This window comes from Tribolium madens, unplaced genomic scaffold, assembly GCF_015345945.1.
Source record: "Tribolium madens isolate multiple individuals breed KSU strain unplaced genomic scaffold, Tmad_KSU_1.1 Scaffold_19;HRSCAF=116;Tcas5.2_LG9, whole genome shotgun sequence".
NCBI classification, from domain to species: domain Eukaryota; kingdom Metazoa; phylum Arthropoda; class Insecta; order Coleoptera; family Tenebrionidae; genus Tribolium; species Tribolium madens.
The window spans coordinates 1,828,902-1,844,839 of NW_025400983.1; the positions used below are offsets into that span (position 1 = coordinate 1,828,902).

General features: G+C 35.1%; 5 protein-coding genes across 8 annotated transcripts; 3 read left to right on the top strand and 2 right to left on the bottom strand.

Annotated features, from left to right (window-relative positions):
* Window positions 1–429: 429 nt before the first annotated feature.
* On the bottom strand, window positions 430–2,207 carry LOC123016080 (3-oxoacyl-[acyl-carrier-protein] synthase, mitochondrial). Its single transcript, XM_044416300.1, has one exon. The coding sequence runs from the start codon at window positions 1,737–1,739 to the stop codon at window positions 480–482; it is 1,260 nt and encodes a 419-aa protein (XP_044272235.1). The 5' UTR covers window positions 1,740–2,207; the 3' UTR covers window positions 430–479.
* LOC123015516 (probable nuclear transport factor 2) lies at window positions 2,146–3,110 on the top strand. 2 transcript variants are annotated; one of them, XM_044415284.1, is made up of 5 exons: window positions 2,146–2,412; window positions 2,464–2,535; window positions 2,582–2,680; window positions 2,728–2,852; window positions 2,945–3,110. In XM_044415284.1, the coding sequence occupies exons 1-4, from the start codon at window positions 2,305–2,307 to the stop codon at window positions 2,839–2,841; spliced, it is 393 nt and encodes a 130-aa protein (XP_044271219.1). In that variant the 5' UTR covers window positions 2,146–2,304; the 3' UTR covers window positions 2,842–2,852; window positions 2,945–3,110. The 2 variants fall into 2 exon arrangements, with proteins under 2 accessions (XP_044271219.1, XP_044271218.1); XM_044415283.1 differs by lacking the exon at window positions 2,728–2,852 and having other exon boundaries at window positions 2,157–2,412.
* LOC123015515 (tetratricopeptide repeat protein 17-like) lies at window positions 3,101–6,918 on the bottom strand. Of its 3 annotated transcripts, none has more exons than XM_044415281.1 (4): window positions 6,447–6,918; window positions 6,167–6,386; window positions 3,330–3,743; window positions 3,101–3,285 (listed from the first exon to the last, which is right to left on the bottom strand). In XM_044415281.1, exons 1-4 carry the CDS (start codon window positions 6,728–6,730, stop codon window positions 3,124–3,126), a joined length of 1,080 nt encoding a protein of 359 aa, XP_044271216.1. In that variant the 5' UTR covers window positions 6,731–6,918; the 3' UTR covers window positions 3,101–3,123. The 3 variants fall into 3 exon arrangements, with proteins under 3 accessions (XP_044271216.1, XP_044271217.1, XP_044271215.1); XM_044415282.1 differs by having other exon boundaries at window positions 3,368–3,743; window positions 6,167–6,398; XM_044415280.1 differs by having other exon boundaries at window positions 6,167–6,398.
* A 1,403-nt stretch (window positions 6,919–8,321) lies between these two features.
* On the top strand, window positions 8,322–9,573 carry LOC123013632 (protein SET). The gene has a single exon (XM_044412302.1). It carries the CDS (start codon window positions 8,668–8,670, stop codon window positions 9,433–9,435), a length of 768 nt encoding a protein of 255 aa, XP_044268237.1. The 5' UTR covers window positions 8,322–8,667; the 3' UTR covers window positions 9,436–9,573.
* A 2,779-nt stretch (window positions 9,574–12,352) lies between these two features.
* Window positions 12,353–14,668, top strand: LOC123011972. The gene is given in 4 exon segments (XM_044409713.1): window positions 12,353–12,680; window positions 13,325–13,562; window positions 13,565–13,792; window positions 14,104–14,668. Coding segments are annotated over 4 exon segments (1,089 nt in total). The 5' UTR covers window positions 12,353–12,540; the 3' UTR covers window positions 14,587–14,668.
* Window positions 14,669–15,938: the final 1,270 nt, after the last annotated feature.

Sequence of the window (15,938 nt, forward strand, 5' to 3'; positions counted from 1 at the left end):
AGCTAAAAACCATTAAAATTAGCTTAAAATTATCTATTTACTGGCGCAAACCGGAAGTCGCTCCGGGTTATGGRTCCGGGTACAGAGCCATTTTTAGTTTTTTCAAAAAAAAAATCATATCTCAAAAATTATGAGTCTTAGGGCAACAGGGTTTGTACAGGCGTGTTCTACGGTTAATTTTACATATAGTACTAGTTTTTCATAAGAATCAAAAAATTTTGATTTTTGTTCAAAATCGGTTATAGTGCTTATATTTTTAGCCTTATTCTTAATTTTATTACTCAATATCTCAAAAACTATGCATCGTAGAGTATTCTAACTAGTTGAATCGTGTTCAGCGKGTAATTTTACGTCTAGAAAACTATATTTCAACCTTTTTTGCCATTTAATTTATTTTTTAAATTGTTGAAATCGGGTCATAAATAAAAATTCCATAGCACCTACTGTTTATTTTAATCACCCTGTATTATTCCTAATTTTTAATTTACAAATTGTGCGATACAAAGACAGGCGTTGGTCCCCCCAAAGCCAAAGGCGTTTTTGAGAGCCACTTTTTGGTTTATGGGGGCCCAAACTTGGCTCTTATTTGGTACAAAATTCAAAGTCTCTTCACAATTTTCCAGGTTAATAGTAGGCGGGAGGACCCCTTCTTGGACCGCTTTAACCGTGAAGACAGTTTCGAGGTTCCCAGCAGCCCCCAATAAGTGTCCATGAGCCCCCTTAGTCGACGACACAGCTAAATTCTGACACAAATCCCCAAACAAGGTTTTAATCGCGGTTGTCTCAATCGCATCCCCAATGGGGGTCGAAGTCGCATGAGCGTTGATGTACCCCACAGCCCCCAACTCCACCCCAGCATCCCCCACAGCCCTACTCATGGCCAAAATAGCCCCCGTACCATCAGGCCTCGGCGCTGTCAAATGCGAAGCATCCCCTGATAGCCCATACCCCAAAATTTCCGCATAGATTTTAGCCCCCCTGTCTTTGGCGTGTCCCAACTCCTCCAAAACTAGGATCGCACTCCCTTCCCCCATCACAAACCCGTCGCGAGACTTATCAAACGGCCGGGACCCCTTTTCGGGGCTGTCGTTGAACCCAGTACTGAGAGCCCTCAACCGGCAAAATGCCGCGATGGCAAGGGGCGAAATGCACGCCTCGGCGCCCCCACACACCATCACGTCCGCGTCCCCATGTCTGATAAACCGGAAGGAGTCTCCGATGGCGTGAGCCCCCGTGGCACACGCCGTTGAAACGGCATGATTGGGCCCCCTGAAACCATACTTGATGCTAATCTGACCCGCGCACATGTTCGGCAAAATCCTAGGGACGAAAAAGGGGCTCACTTGGTTGTAGCCCCGCTTGAGGGCTTCACTAGTCTCGCAGATGTCCTCCAAGTCGACCATCCCCATACCGACGGCCACGCCGGTCCGGAGTCTCACACCCTCAGGGGGGCTCACAAGGGCTGAGTCAGTCAAGGCTTCATGTGCGGCTAGGAGGGCATAAGCGGTAGCAGCCCCCATGGTTTTCAACTCGGTTTTCTTGAAACGGGAGGATAGGTCAATCCGGGCCCCGTTTTCCTTAATCGTGCCGGCGATTCGACACGGCAAGGGGGCGTACGAAGCCCCCTCGAGCTTGGAAATGCCCGATTTGCCCCCAATTATCGACTCCCAAGCCTGAGTGAGGTTAAGACCGACGGGGGAAATAACCCCCATGCCGGTGACCACAACTCGGCGCTTCATTGACAAAAACAGTGTTTTTAAGAGTTTTGCATTGATTCCAACATCGTATTATTGGCTTTTTATTAATTTATAAAAATCTAAAACCTAACCTCACTTATAATTAGGCTTTTCGTGTTTTAGTCCCTTCGGACATTTTTCTAAACACGCAATTGAGAAATACTTAATTAATTAATTGAAACTGTCGTATAATTTAGTCTTAAAATTAAGCAATAATTTAATTAAAACGCAAAATAAAAATAAATTTAAGTTTCAATTTCGTTGTTTTGCACATTAGACCGGTACAGTTATATATTTTGTGGTTTAGCTTTTTTGTGCATTTTTTTTTACATACACGTAAAAAAATATTTAAATGTGCAGTTGGTACTCTTGTGTGTTTAGTTTACGAGCCAATTAATAATTTAAAAATAACGGTGGAACAATAATTTTATATTTTAATTTCGCCCTTTTGCGCATTGGGCCGAAAAGTGTTGGTAAATTTTTTTTGACATTCGAGAACGACGGTTGAGTGGGAGAGTGGGGTTATAAATCCGGCTAGAATAGCGAGAATTGGGCCCCCTTGTCGACGATGGCGTTAAATCCGCAATACGAGGCAATCGGGAAAGGGTTCGTGCAGCAATACTATGCCCTGTTCGACGAACCGAGCCAGCGGCCTAACTTGGCGAACATGTACAATGTGAGTTCACTTAAAACGCCGCCTCAGCCCCCCTAACTGTCTTTCCCCCAGATCGAGAGCTCCTTCATGACGTTCGAAGGCGTCCAACTGCAAGGCTCCGTGAAAATAATGGAAAAACTAACCGTAAGTGCCCCAAAACCCGCTTCAATTTTTCAAGTTTTTCTTCCAGAGTTTATCATTTAAAAAAATTAATCGAATAATCACGGCGGTGGACTCGCAACCCATGTTCGACGGCGGCGTCCTCATCAACGTCCTAGGCAGATTACAGGTGAGCCCCCTTGTCTCGTTTCGGGTGAATTGATGTCGTTTTGGTAGACCGATGAAGACATGCCTCATGCGTATCTTCAAACTTTCGTCTTGAAACCAATTGAGGGGAGTTTTTTTATCCAACACGATATTTTCCGACTTGTCCTTCATGACACTATTTAGTCAAAAAGGCAGTACGTATGTGTGTTGCGTTGTTTTGGGGCTGTCTTAGTTTAGTTTTTAATGGTTTTGAGACAACTTTTTTGATTGGTGTTTCGGTTTTCAGGCCGACGAAGACCCCCCACACGCATTTTCCCAAGTATTTGTTTTAAAACCTCTAGGAAACTCATTTTTTGTCCAACATGATATTTTCAGATTGGGGATTCACGACACTGCTTAAACTACTTGTTTCATTGCTTCATCATTAAAATAAACTATTTTATAAACTTTCATACAGTTTATTAATCAGGCAAGAATCCTCTTGGTGCGTTTCTGGGACCCCCCGAACCCCCTCAAACTCCTCATCGCCATGGCCTTGTTGAAGTGCCTCTGGGGCTTCACCTCCGCATACTCACCCTCCCCCATGTTATCCACCGACGACAAAATCACCAATAAAACACCTAAAACCTAAAAAAACATCGGTTATAACCCCTTTAACACCGGTTAATTACCAGGCAAATTATTATAACAAGGGTATAAACGTGTATACTCGCTGCTGGGAGTGTCTCCATCTCCTTGAGGGCTATTTGGGCCGGTTCAAATCCCGGTTTCAGCTCCAATGTGTGTTTTAAATGAATGGAAGCCTCCTGGTAGTGGCCATAAGCCTTGAGGATCTCCCCCAAGGTGAAATACTGCTGCCAGGCCCCCTTATCGGGCGACTGCACCTCCAATGATCGTCGTGTCAGGTAAATCGCGTCGTCTAAATACTGCAAAGTGAATAAAACTCGCGCCAGATTTAGGAGGACTTCGGCGTTGTGGGGGGACACGGCGAGGGCGCGTCGGAAGCACTCGATGGCCTTTTCGGCGTCCCCCTTGATGCGCCAGAAGTTGCCGATTTGGTTGTACAATTGCACCGATTTGGGTTTCTGAAAATTGTGAAAAAAAATTTTTCATAGATAGGCAACCAATAATACAATAATTTGTTAATTTCTTGTGTTGTCTCCATTATTATTATTGAATTTTTTTTTTTTTGAAGTTTTCGATAGTCAAGCACCGACTATGATTATTCGATTTAGAATAGTTAATATTTTACACAAAATAGTTTATGGAGTGTATAATATGTTGCCTATTTTTGCTCCAGTAGGATTCTAAATGCATCTTTATTTAAAGGCCGATTCACACAAAAAGTGTCATTAATGTCAAGTTTTTTTTATATGACAAATTTTGATGATAGTTTGGTCTATTTTAGTCTACTCCTACAAAAAAAAAAAAAACAAGAAATGTTCCTAAAAGCTTGAAAAAGGTAAGAAAAGTAAGTTTTACGGTCCAATTCCGTCATTTTTGTCCTGTTTTTAATATAATTTTGTAGCGAAAACACTTCTTTTGACATAATTTGGCGAGTTTTGATCTATTATACAGTTTAATCTCCAAAAAAGTGAAAATCTAGGTCAAAAACTTGTTTGAATGTAGTTTTTGACAAATTTTGCTTTTTGATCTGTTTTAGTCTAATCTTACAAAAAAAACTTGAGAATTTTGTCCAAAAACGTGCTCATTTTTTTTTTTTTTAAGTTTTCGATAGTCAAGCACCGACTATGATTATTCGATTTAGAATAGTTAATATTTTACACAAAATAGTTTATGAAGTGTATAATATGTTGCCTATTTCTGCTCCAACAAATAAAATGGGCACCTATCAAGTAGGTTGTAGAATTCTAAATGCATCTTTATTTAAAGGCCGATTTACACAAAAGTGTCATTAATGTATTTAATCACATCAATAATGACAAAAATCCTCCCTATGTTAATTACGTTGTTAATTTTAATCATTTATTTGAAGATTAGACTAAAATAGACCAAACTATCATCAAAATGTGTTAAAAAGTTGCCATTTTCTAAAAGTTTAGTATGTTTTTATGCCAGAAACGAAGAAATTTCATAAAATTTTGTTCAAACAAACTGAAAAATCACACAACTAGGCTGAAAATGGTGTTATTTTTACCTAATTTGAAAGTCTAAGCACGTTTTTAAGCTGATAACTCCGTTTTTTCGCAAAACGTAACCTTGCTTAAAAAAATCTAGTAACTTTTTTTTTGAGTTGGCGACATTGAAAAAATGTTGCATCATTGACGTTTCGTGTGACAGTTGACGGTTTTTCCAACTTTTGAGCATATTTTTGGACTAAATTTTCAAGTTTTTTTATGACAAATTTTGATGATAGTTTGGTCTATTTTAGTCTAATCTTACAAAAAAAAACAAGAAATGTTCCTACAAGCTTGAAAAAGGTAAGAAAAGTAAGTTTTACGGTCCAATTCCGTCATTTTTCTCCTGTTTTTAACATAATTTTGTATGCGAAAACACTTCTTTTGACATAATTTGGTGATTTTTGATCTATTATACAGTTTAATCTCCAAAAAAGCAAAAATTTAGGTCAAAAACTTGTTTGAATGTAATTTTTGTCAAATTTTGCTGATTTTTTGATCTATTTTAGTCTAATCATATAAAAAAAAACTTGAGAATTTAGTCCAAAAATGTGCTCAAATTTATTTTTATTTTTTGAAGTTTTCGATAGTCAAGCACCGACTATGATTATTCGATTTAGAATAGTTAATATTTTACACAAAATAGTTAATGAAGTGTATAATATGTTGCCTGTTTTTGCTCCTTCAGGGGTAAACAAATAAAATGGGCACCCATCAAGTAGGTTGTAGAATTCTAAATACATCTTTATTTAAAGGCCGATTCACACAAAAAGTGTGATTAATGTCATTTAATCACACCAAAAATGACAAAAACCCTCCCTGTTGTTAATTTTAATCATTGTTTGCTACCTGGGGTGCACATTTATTTGAAAAAATAATTTTTGGAAAGATTTCATAGATAAAATAAAATTTCATAGATAGGCAACCAATAATACAATAATTTGTTAATTTCTTGCTGTTGTTACCATAATTACACATTTGAATTAATTTTTTTCGAAGTTTTCGATAGTCTAGCACCGACTATGATTATTCGACTTAAAATAATTAATACTTTCTACAAAATAGTTTATGAAATGTATAATATGTTGCCTATTTTTGCTCCTTAAGGGGTAACAAATGTGCATAAAGTAGGTCTAAATGCATCTTTATTTAACGGCCGATTCGCACAAAAAGTGTCATTAATGTCATTTAATCACGTCAATAACGTTGTTAATTTTAATCATTGTTTGCTACTTGGGGTGCACATTTATTTGAAAAAATAATTTTTGAGATTGAGGTTAGGATTGTTTGAATTTTTGCATGGTTGTCACCCCTGTTGACGACTACTTCGATGCATTTAATATGAAAATAAGCTTTTTTCTTAAATTTACCTCTCGTTTGGCTTTTTTCAGTTTGCGTTCCAATGCGTCCACATCGAAGTCTTTCTTTTTCGTTCGTTTGGTGAAAATTAGCGCTGCGTGGGGCTCAGGTACGGTGGGGTGTTTGTGTCGGTTTAGGACCCCCACGAGGTTGTCGTAGTAGGTGAAATTGACGGGTTTGCCACAATCGAGGACTTCGTCCGGTTCGGGGGGTTTCACAACCACATTTGTGCTATTTACAAGTCTACAACTCGATTTTTTGGGGTTTTTTTACCAAAAAAATTTCACTTACTTTAGATTTTTAACGTGACAGTTGGTGCAGTAATGTTCGACTCGTTCTTTTATCCACGAATGTCCCAAATGGACTGTTGATGTTATTATATTGAAAATGGGGTCGTCTTCTGTGATAAATTGTACCCCATTTGAGACAACTTGATGGAAGGAATTGGCCTCGATGATTTTCGTTTGGTCTGAATTGAGTTTCCACAGTGTTGAGGTGCGTGAATTTGTCGAGATTATCTCAAAACATAACATGTAAAGTGTTAAATTAATTAATTGTTGAGAAGCACCGCTCATATTGACTAGAACGTTTCAGGTATTTTTGATAAAGTTGACAAGTTTGTGGATTTAGGATTGAATTACGTGAGTTTTAATTTCAATTGAGGCAAAGTCGGATTTCATTGCCATTGCTTGGTATTGAGTATTTTTCAATTTTTGGTGCTAATAACTAACTGTCAAATGAAACGTCAATGTGACATTTCTTTTTGCCAACTCAATAAAATTCACCAGATGGGAGATGGAAAGTTACTAGATTTGAATCGTTGCAAGTGGCAAAGGTTACGTTTTTGTGTGGTCAAACTCAAAAAAATCGCGAAATACGTCGAAAAATGTACTAAAACGTCTGGATAATGGCAAAAATGTGATTTTTCGATCTATTTTAGTCTAATCTTACAAAAAAAAAACTGAGAATTTAGTTCAAAAATGTGCTTAAAAGCAATGTAACATTTTTTATGTCACCAACTCAAAAAAATACCAGATATGAGCTGAAAAATTACTAGATTTACACCTTTTTTAAAATCTTGTCAATAGTGGTAAAGGTTACGTTTTTTTTTACATATCTTGCGAAAAAAAAAAACAGAATTTTTAGTTCAAAAACGTGATTAAACTCTCAAAGAAGACAATTCTCGGCTTAATTATATAATTTTTCGGTTTATATGAACCAAATACCAAAACGTATTAAAATCTTTAAAAAACGTAAAAATGTGTTTTTTGAGTTATTTTGGTAATTTTTTGGTCTATTTTTGTCTAATTTTACAAAAAACTGAGAAGCCAGAAATGTGCTTAAATGCTTGAAAAAGGTAAAATAATTCCATTTTTGACTAAAGTATGTGATTTTTCGATTTTTTGAGCAAAATTTTAAGAAATAATTTCGTTTCTGTTCTGAAATCGTATTAAAATCTTCAGAAAATGTAATTTTTGACAAATTTTGCTGATTTTTTTATCTATTTTAGCCTAATCTTATTAAAAAAAACTTGAAAATTTAGTCCAAAATGTGCTCAAAAGCTGGAAAAACCGTCAACTGTCACACGAAACCCAACCCAAAAAAAAAACAAAGTTACTAGATTTTTTAACCAAAGTTACGTTTTTTTTAATGGCTTGCGAAAAAAAGTTTTCAGCTTAAAAGTGTGATTAAACTTTCAAGTTGGGTAAAAATAACACCATTTCCAGCCTAGTTTTGTGAAATTTCAGTTCGTTTGAACTAAACTTTCAGAAAATGTCAATTTTTTCACAAATTTTGGTGATTTTTTGGCCTGTTTTAGTCTAATCTCACAAAAAAAAAAAAAACAGGAAATGTCCCTAGAAGCTTGAAAAAGGTAAGTAAGAAAAGCAAGTTTTACGGTGTCTTGTTTTTAACAAAATTTTGTATACGGTTTAATCTCCAAAAAAGTGAAAAATTTATGTCAAAAACGTGTTTGAATACTTGAAGAAGCAAAGTGACTCCGTTTTTGACCAAATTTTGTAGTTTTTCGACCCATTTTTAACAAAAATTAAATTTAATCACTCTAGGCAGTTTTAACAAAATTATTTATTAAAAATTAAAATTATTTCAAAAAAAATCTGCCGCTAGGACGAAAATCCCCAGATCTGGTGAAATTTCACTAGATTTGGCAACTTTGAATTTCTTTAAGTATCGACATTTTTTAAGCACCGAATTATCTGTGTCCTATTTACAACACAACTAATGGAAATGAGTAAAAAAGCCAATTTAATTAATTACTTTGGGGCCAAATCCCCTTTTGTGGTTTGTGTTGGCCACCCTGCGCGTGACATTTCCCTAACCTCTAAACAAGCCGGTTGTGTTTGGACGCGTCCTCAAACCCGCTAGTTTGTGTCTCAATTCGCGCCGTGTGTCACTCCGCGCGCCCCCTGGGTGTCCCCGTGCGCCCCTCTAGCACACAGTGTCCCCCCATCGCTTCAAAATCTCCAAAACCGACGACCATTTTGTCGTAACAATGTCGGAAAAACCCGCAGCGAAAAAGGCAAAAACCGGCGACGAAGCCAACAATTTGGAGGACTCCACCGCCGAGGCGGACATGGACTCGGCCATAATCGACCTGGAGATGTGCCACAACGAGTTGGACAAACTCAACGAGAAGGAAAACGAGGAAGTGATCGCCTTGGACCAGAAATACAGAAAATTGCGACAGGAATGCTACGACAAACGCAGCAAAATCATCGAGAAAATCCCCGATTTCTGGTTCACGGTCTTCACCGGCCACCCGGACTTGTGCAACATCCTCACCGAGGAGGAGGAGGACTGTTTACACTACCTCCGGAAGCTGGAGGTGGACATGGCCGACAACAACTCCGGCTACAGCATCAAGTTCCACTTCAAGGAGAACCCCCACTTCGGGAACGAGCTCCTCGTCAAGGAGATCTCCTACAAACAGGACAAAATGGCCTCAGTGAGCACCAAAATCGAGTGGTTGAAGCCGCAGAAGAAGCCGGCGGCCAAGACCCCCGGGAAAAAGCGGACCAAGGACGAGCCCAAGTCCTTCTTCACCTGGTTCAGCAGTAACGACGACCCGGCCAATGACAAAATCGCTGAAATTATCAAGGACGACGTGTGGGCCAACACGCTCCAGTATTATCTCCCCGATCCGGACATGGAGGGCGAGGACGACAGCAATGAGAGCTCTGAGGGGGAGGATGAAGGGGAGGAGACCAACGGGGACAAGAAGACTGCACAAGCGACAGGAGATGCGGCTTCATCAAATTAATTATGGAGTAGATTAGTCCAACACTGTATTTTTTTAATTTTTATTGAGGCTTAATCTCAGTTAGTCTAAGTGAGTTTCATTTATTTAGTAATTGTGTATTTATGTGACTTTTGTGAAAATTAAATCTTTTCTATGACACACAAGTGTTTCACTCTTGTAAAAACTGAAAAAAAATGCGTGTTTATTTGGTTGCCTAACCATACTCTATATTTAGTTGCATAATATTCAACAAATTTTTAATTTCATATAAAATAAACTCAATTGCACGTGTGTGTATTTGAATTCAATCAAAATTGTATTATTTTATTTTGCTTTCTTGTCACCATTAATAAAAAGTGACAATTGTTTGATTGGTTGCCTAACCATTCGTATTTTAGACAAAACAATTGACAAATAAAAACTGATACCAACTTTAATGCTGATTGGTATATTTATGTTGCAAAAATTGATCATCAAAATAAAGCTACATAAATTGTTTTGTCTTATTGTTGGTTTAATTACACTTGTATAATTGGTTGCATACTTTAGAAAATTTGAATTATTTACATGTTTTTTCAGACTAAGTCTATTAAAACACCCAAATGACGTCATTTGAGTGCTTTAATAAGTTGTTGGTGTTATTTTAATTTCAGTGAGGGACTTTAAATAATACAAATATATTTTTTGTTTTTATTTATCATAGCCGCCTAATTTTTGTCTTTTAATTTATAAAATGATATAGAGCGGCTAAATAGGAAAAACAGTATAAAACACTTGTTGCAGAAGTTTCTTCAAGCACTCATTTGTTCCTCAAATTCGTGCAACTTGCATTTTAATATAATATTATTTAAAAAAAAAATAATTAAAATACAGTGTATTTTATTTAAACTACAATTTATTTTTTTGATAATTCTAAATATTGTTTATTTAATATGTTGTACGTTGTTTAATTAATTGTTAACTTCATGAGCGTATATTTGGTTGCATATTTTTTGACAAATTTAAAGCAGTTTTCTAATTGCATATAAATATAAAACTAAATTACAAATTACACTTTTACTTATCTAAATTAAATTAATATGGTATTAACTAATAACTGTCTGTTATCATTAATAATAAAAAACTGTTATTGGGCTGTTTAATTGGTTGCCTAATTATGGTTGTTTTACTTCATTAAAAATTAGCAAAAGTTATTAAAATAAGACAATTTAGAAATTAACAGCTATAGTGTTTTTATTTTATAAAAAAAGTAAGTCAAAATTACAAAAACAGTGTTTTTATCATTATATAATTGGATGCATACTTAAAAAAAATTGAGTTGTTAACATGTTTTTTTCTATTTTGTCATTTGAGTGCTTTAATAAGTTGTTGGCGTTATTTTAATTTTAGTGAGGGACTTTCAAATGTGAAAATAGGAAACTCACAATTTATAAAATGTCACCAACCGTCGCAAAATTCCCTAGATTTTTGTCTTATAATTTATAAAATGATATAAAGCAGCAAAATAGGAAAAATAGTATAAAACACTCGTTGCAGAAGGCTCTTCAAGCACTCATTTGTCCTCAAATTCGTGCTTGAATAGAAACTTTCTGTAACTTGTGTTTTAATATAATATTAATATTATTTAAAAAAAAAATAATAATTAACTAAAATACATTGTATTTTTATTTAAACTACAATTTAATTTTTCTATAATTAAGGGTCGGTTTTTCAACCGTTGGTTAACCTCTAATTAATAGGTTTCTATGGAAATTTTTGCAATTTCACCAATCAAAATGCTGCATTTTTAGTTTAACTAGAGGTTTAACTTTAACCAACGATTGAAAAACCGGCCCTAAATATTTATTGTTTATTTATGATGTACTTTGTTTAATTAATTGTTTAACTTCATGACCGTATATTTGGTTGCATATATTTTGGACAAATTTAAAGCAGTTTTTTAATTGCATATAAAAATAAACCTGAATTACAAATTAGACTTCTATTTATTTAAATTATATTAATATTTTATTAACTAATAAATGTTTGTTATCAATAATAATAAAAAAACTGGGTTGTTTAATTGGTTGCCTACTTATTGTTGTTTTATTTGATTAAAAGTTAGCAAAAGTTATTAAAATAATACACTTAAAAAAACAATTATAGTATTTTTTAAGATTATTTTATAAAAAAAATAAGTCACAATCACAGAAACACTGTTTTTATCGTTATATAATTGGTTGCATACCTAAAGGTTAAAAATACTCGGCATTTTTTATTATTATTACTCAAAAAATAAAATACAAACCAACCAAAATGCATTGCATTTTCATTCAAACTGCAATTTAATTTTTATATCATCAATGGATAACTAATAACAAATATTATTACTTACTCGAAAACTAAAAGAAATTTCGAAAAATGTTATTCTTGATTAATTGTACATACTTTACGCTACACTAATTATTTTTTTCGTAAAGTGCTTAGTTTACGAAAAAAACGCTTGGTTCCATACTTTTTATTCACCTGGTATATTTGTTTCCTTTAAGTGTGTTTATGACTTTGTGTTTCGATTTTTTACCATTTTTTTATCATCACTGATAAGAAAATACCTCAAAAGCAATAATTTTAATCGTACTTTTATCACAGGTAAATAAAATATTTATTATTCGATACCAAACAGCCGATAGCATTCATAAATAATCCTTCATTTTTAATTAAAACAGTACATTTTTGACATTGTAAACAAGGTATATACAAGTTTCACTTTTAGTTATTTATTTATTTGAAATAATGAAATAAATAAGTGGAAGTTACAAAAATACCCAACTATTGTCCCCTATTGCATCAGTCTATGACTCAAACCCCCATTTCAATAATTCAGTTCAAATCGAACGCTATTTCCGCCTCCTCACCTCCCATTGGCCGCTTGCAATTGTTCTATATCCCTCACAGCCAATCACAAATCACCACATAAGTCCAACGCCGACTTTGACGTCATTCGATACCATTTCTAGAAAACGCACTCCCAGAACAAAATATTCATCAGTCACGACGTCAACCAAGTAACATCTTTTATAATATACAGTGTGTCGCTAAAAATTAAATTTGAATCAGAAAAAAGAGAGTCGTTTCCGGTTTGTCGCCATGACGAGTGCAGTTCCGGCCATTTTAAAGTATTTGAGTGACAGCAGTAATTACAATATCGACCAAAATATGGAAGCCCCCGTGAGGGCTAAAAAGAGGCGCCTGGACCATCTCACATGGGAGGAAAAACTACAAAGAAAGTAGGTTTAGACATTTTTTTTTTATTAAAAAAATCCAACTAAATTCAACCACGGCGTCCTTGAGATTAATTGAGGAGGCCGTGATTAAAACAAATATTAATTAAAAGAGATTAAATTAAGTAAACAGACGTAAATAATGACTTTGTACGATGTTGTTTTGTTTAAACTTTTATTTATACGAAATAATTTATTTGACAAATGACAAGGGCGACTTTATCGACATGGTGGTGTTAGAAATTGACAATTTACGATTTTTAGTTGTTTGTAATTGAAGTTTTTGGTCTTGTTCGTCGTAATTACGACGTTTTATTGACTTTCTAAATATATTTGTGTTTTATTGTGTCTTTTGAATTAATTTTGTCACTTTTATATAGTTCTACCACATCGATAAAAGTCTAGTGTTTTACGTGATTTTTCGCATTTTTAAAGTCTTAAACCACTAGTTTTTTTTGTATTTAACGTCGTGAACACAACATTGACAAAAACAAACCGTATTGATTTATTTTTTTACTACTTTGATTTTTTCATTTTGTGGTGGGCATACAGTGTGTGCCCAACTTCGAAACCCGGCCCATATCTCCCTTATTATTGGGTGTTTTTCGGTGAAATTTCTTGTGGTAGCACTGTTTTTGCTGCTCTTTCAGGAAACTGAAAAACCGCGTGGCTGCACAGACGTCCCGCGACCGCAAGAAGGCCAAAATGGACCAGATGGAGAAGGCCCTCCAGGAGTTGTTCTCCAAGAACGAGGTTCTAGTCGAGGAATGCGAACGCTTGAAGAGTTTGAACGAGAGGTTATCGGCAGAGAACGCCACGCTTCGTGGCCGATTTTCAGCATGCAGTTGCCCCCAGAGCCGGTCTGTCGAATGTGAGAGTGCAAGTGGACCAGCCGTGTCCCTTCTTCGGCCGCAAGGAACACTCACACATTCAGCAGCGGCTCTGAGCCGCCAACAAACGGCACTGTTGAAGATTGTGCTGGCTTGCCTTCTCTACCGGACCTCCTTGACGAACTCAACAGCGACGTGGACATCTCCTCCTTGGAGCAACTCACGCAGAGCCTCCTTCAGGATATCGCCAGAGACCTGGAGGCTGCTGCTGAAAAGGCAGATATTCAAGTAAGTGAAATTTTTTCAGGAAACTTTCATCCAAACTCCAATTAAAGTCATACAATTTTAATTTTCTAGATACCTTGATGATTTAACAATTGATAGAGGCGTTAAAAATGAAGATGCAAGGTGATTCATGTTGTCCTTGTCTCTCACCAATTGCATGAAATGCACGTGTTAGAGAGAGATGAACGATTGTAGTGTTGGGCTATAATAGGCCATCTCTCTCTCACAACTGTCACACAAGACACCTGTCACTTGTCAATTGTTGTCTCATCACTTGATTTTGCTGTAGCGAAGCTTGATAGCCCCCTTTTTAGGAACAAACAACTTGTCATGAAGACAGTCCAAGACAAGTGGTGGGGGCGCCACCAGAACAATTGGAATCCGATGGAAGTGAAGTGTTGAATGAAAATCAAGATCCACTCATTAAAGATATCTCACAGTATCTTTTACTACATCACAATTACAGCGCAAGGCCGCCAACTGAAGAAAATCAAAAAGCACCACGACACACGAGCACGACGCGAGTAAAAAAACTAGATAAATTAGCTCCAGATGTTGTCTATGGTACCTACGATGAGAGCACTAATTGTATCACAATTATTGTGGATGATGAGGGAGTTGGGTGTGGTTCCCCGCTGACGAGTACTGAAGATGAGGAGCATTTGACGGTCGAAACGTCAGTTGGGGGGGTTTCCCCGCGCTCGAGTTCGAGCTCGGATTGTGGGTATGAGTCGCTTGGCTCGCCTGAGAGTCTGTGGGATGACAGTGTCTCAGAATTGTTCCCATCTCTTTTGTAATCAACTATTTACTATTAAGGAGCTAATTTATTTTTATTTTTTTATGTATATAGTGTGAGGCAATAAAATTGTGTATGTAGTACGGGGGTGTTTTTTTGGAAATTTGAAATCATATTGCCTGTTGTTTTTTTTTTACTTTTTTTAATATTAATTTTTGGTAAGAAAAAACTTTGTTTTAGCCTTAAAAACGCAACTAAATGTTAAAAAATTAAAAAATTGGTTAAAGCCTTATTTTCTAATATAAACTTTGTGATAACTATTTCTTTATAAAAATATTTCAAGTTTAACAAAATATTTATAAATGAAATTCTAACGAAACAATATAAAAAAGTCCACTTTATGCTGTCCCGAAAATTAACATTCTCATTTAAAAGATTTTTTTCTTGTTTACTGGGTGTAATTTTGAAGCTTAGTTCATCGACTTTTCGAAAACGGTTTTCCATATTAAAACCATATTTTTCATTAAGAGACGAAATTATCTCGAAAAATTTAGACAAAAATATACCGAAAAGTCACCAAATTAAGTGAAAAATAATGAATTTTGCTTGTTTACATCACGTTTTTTTGTAAGATTCTGTTAAAACATATTGAAAAATTACCAAATTGGGTTGAGAATGACCTTTTTTATGATTTTTTGGGCGTTTTAGCACGTTTTTCAATCAAAAATTTACAAAATTATTTCCTCACAAATCGGTAAATTTACTTAAAAATGGTGTATTTTCACTTTTTTAGATTGTGCTAAATATTTTTTGACAATACCATTTTTCCGTTTTAGGACGTTTTTTAGTCAGAATCGAAAATGAGGTAAAAAATTAATAAACTATCACGAAACTAAAATTATTTTTCCTTCTTTGGAGAGTTTAAGCATGTTTTTGAGCCAAAAAATCATCTGGTTGCTTTTCCAAACGTTTTAGCAGACTTTTCAATTAAAAACACAAAAATAAGGCGAAAAATCACATAATTAATTCGAAAATTATGTTATTTTTGCTTTTTTCAAACATTTAGTTGCGTTTTTAAGTCTAAAACAAGGGTTTTTCTTTAATTTTTGCTAAAAAACATACCAAAAAATTAATACATATACCAGACTAAATAAAAAACGACATAATTTATGCTCTTTTCGAGCGTTTTAAAACATTTTTCAATAAAAAACGCAATTATTTCGCAAAATTGAAATAATTGCGTTTTTTATTGAAAAAGTAATTGAATTAAGTCAAAATAGTGTTATTTGTGCCTTTTTTAAACGATAAATATTAAATTAATAAAATATTAAATTAATAAAATATTAAATATTCCGGTTAGGTCGGTCTCAACTTTCTTATTTTAAATGGAAAGCTATATTTTTACTGCGTTTT

Coding starts and splice junctions, on each gene's coding strand:
- LOC123015515 (XM_044415280.1), bottom strand. CDS start 6,730: ATGAGCGGTGCTTCTCAACAATTAATTAATTTAACACTTTACATGTTA. Junction 6,399..6,446: donor TGTCACGTTAAAAATCTAAA/GTAAGTGAAATT, acceptor ATCGAGTTGTAG/ACTTGTAAATAGCACAAATG. Junction 3,286..3,329: donor TTGTTATAATAATTTGCCTG/GTAATTAACCGG, acceptor ATGTTTTTTTAG/GTTTTAGGTGTTTTATTGGT.
- LOC123013632 (XM_044412302.1), top strand. CDS start 8,668: ATGTCGGAAAAACCCGCAGCGAAAAAGGCAAAAACCGGCGACGAAGCC.
- LOC123015516 (XM_044415284.1), top strand. CDS start 2,305: ATGGCGTTAAATCCGCAATACGAGGCAATCGGGAAAGGGTTCGTGCAG. Junction 2,413..2,463: donor ACTTGGCGAACATGTACAAT/GTGAGTTCACTT, acceptor TCTTTCCCCCAG/ATCGAGAGCTCCTTCATGAC. Junction 2,681..2,727: donor ACGTCCTAGGCAGATTACAG/GTGAGCCCCCTT, acceptor TCGTTTTGGTAG/ACCGATGAAGACATGCCTCA.
- LOC123016080 (XM_044416300.1), bottom strand. CDS start 1,739: ATGAAGCGCCGAGTTGTGGTCACCGGCATGGGGGTTATTTCCCCCGTC.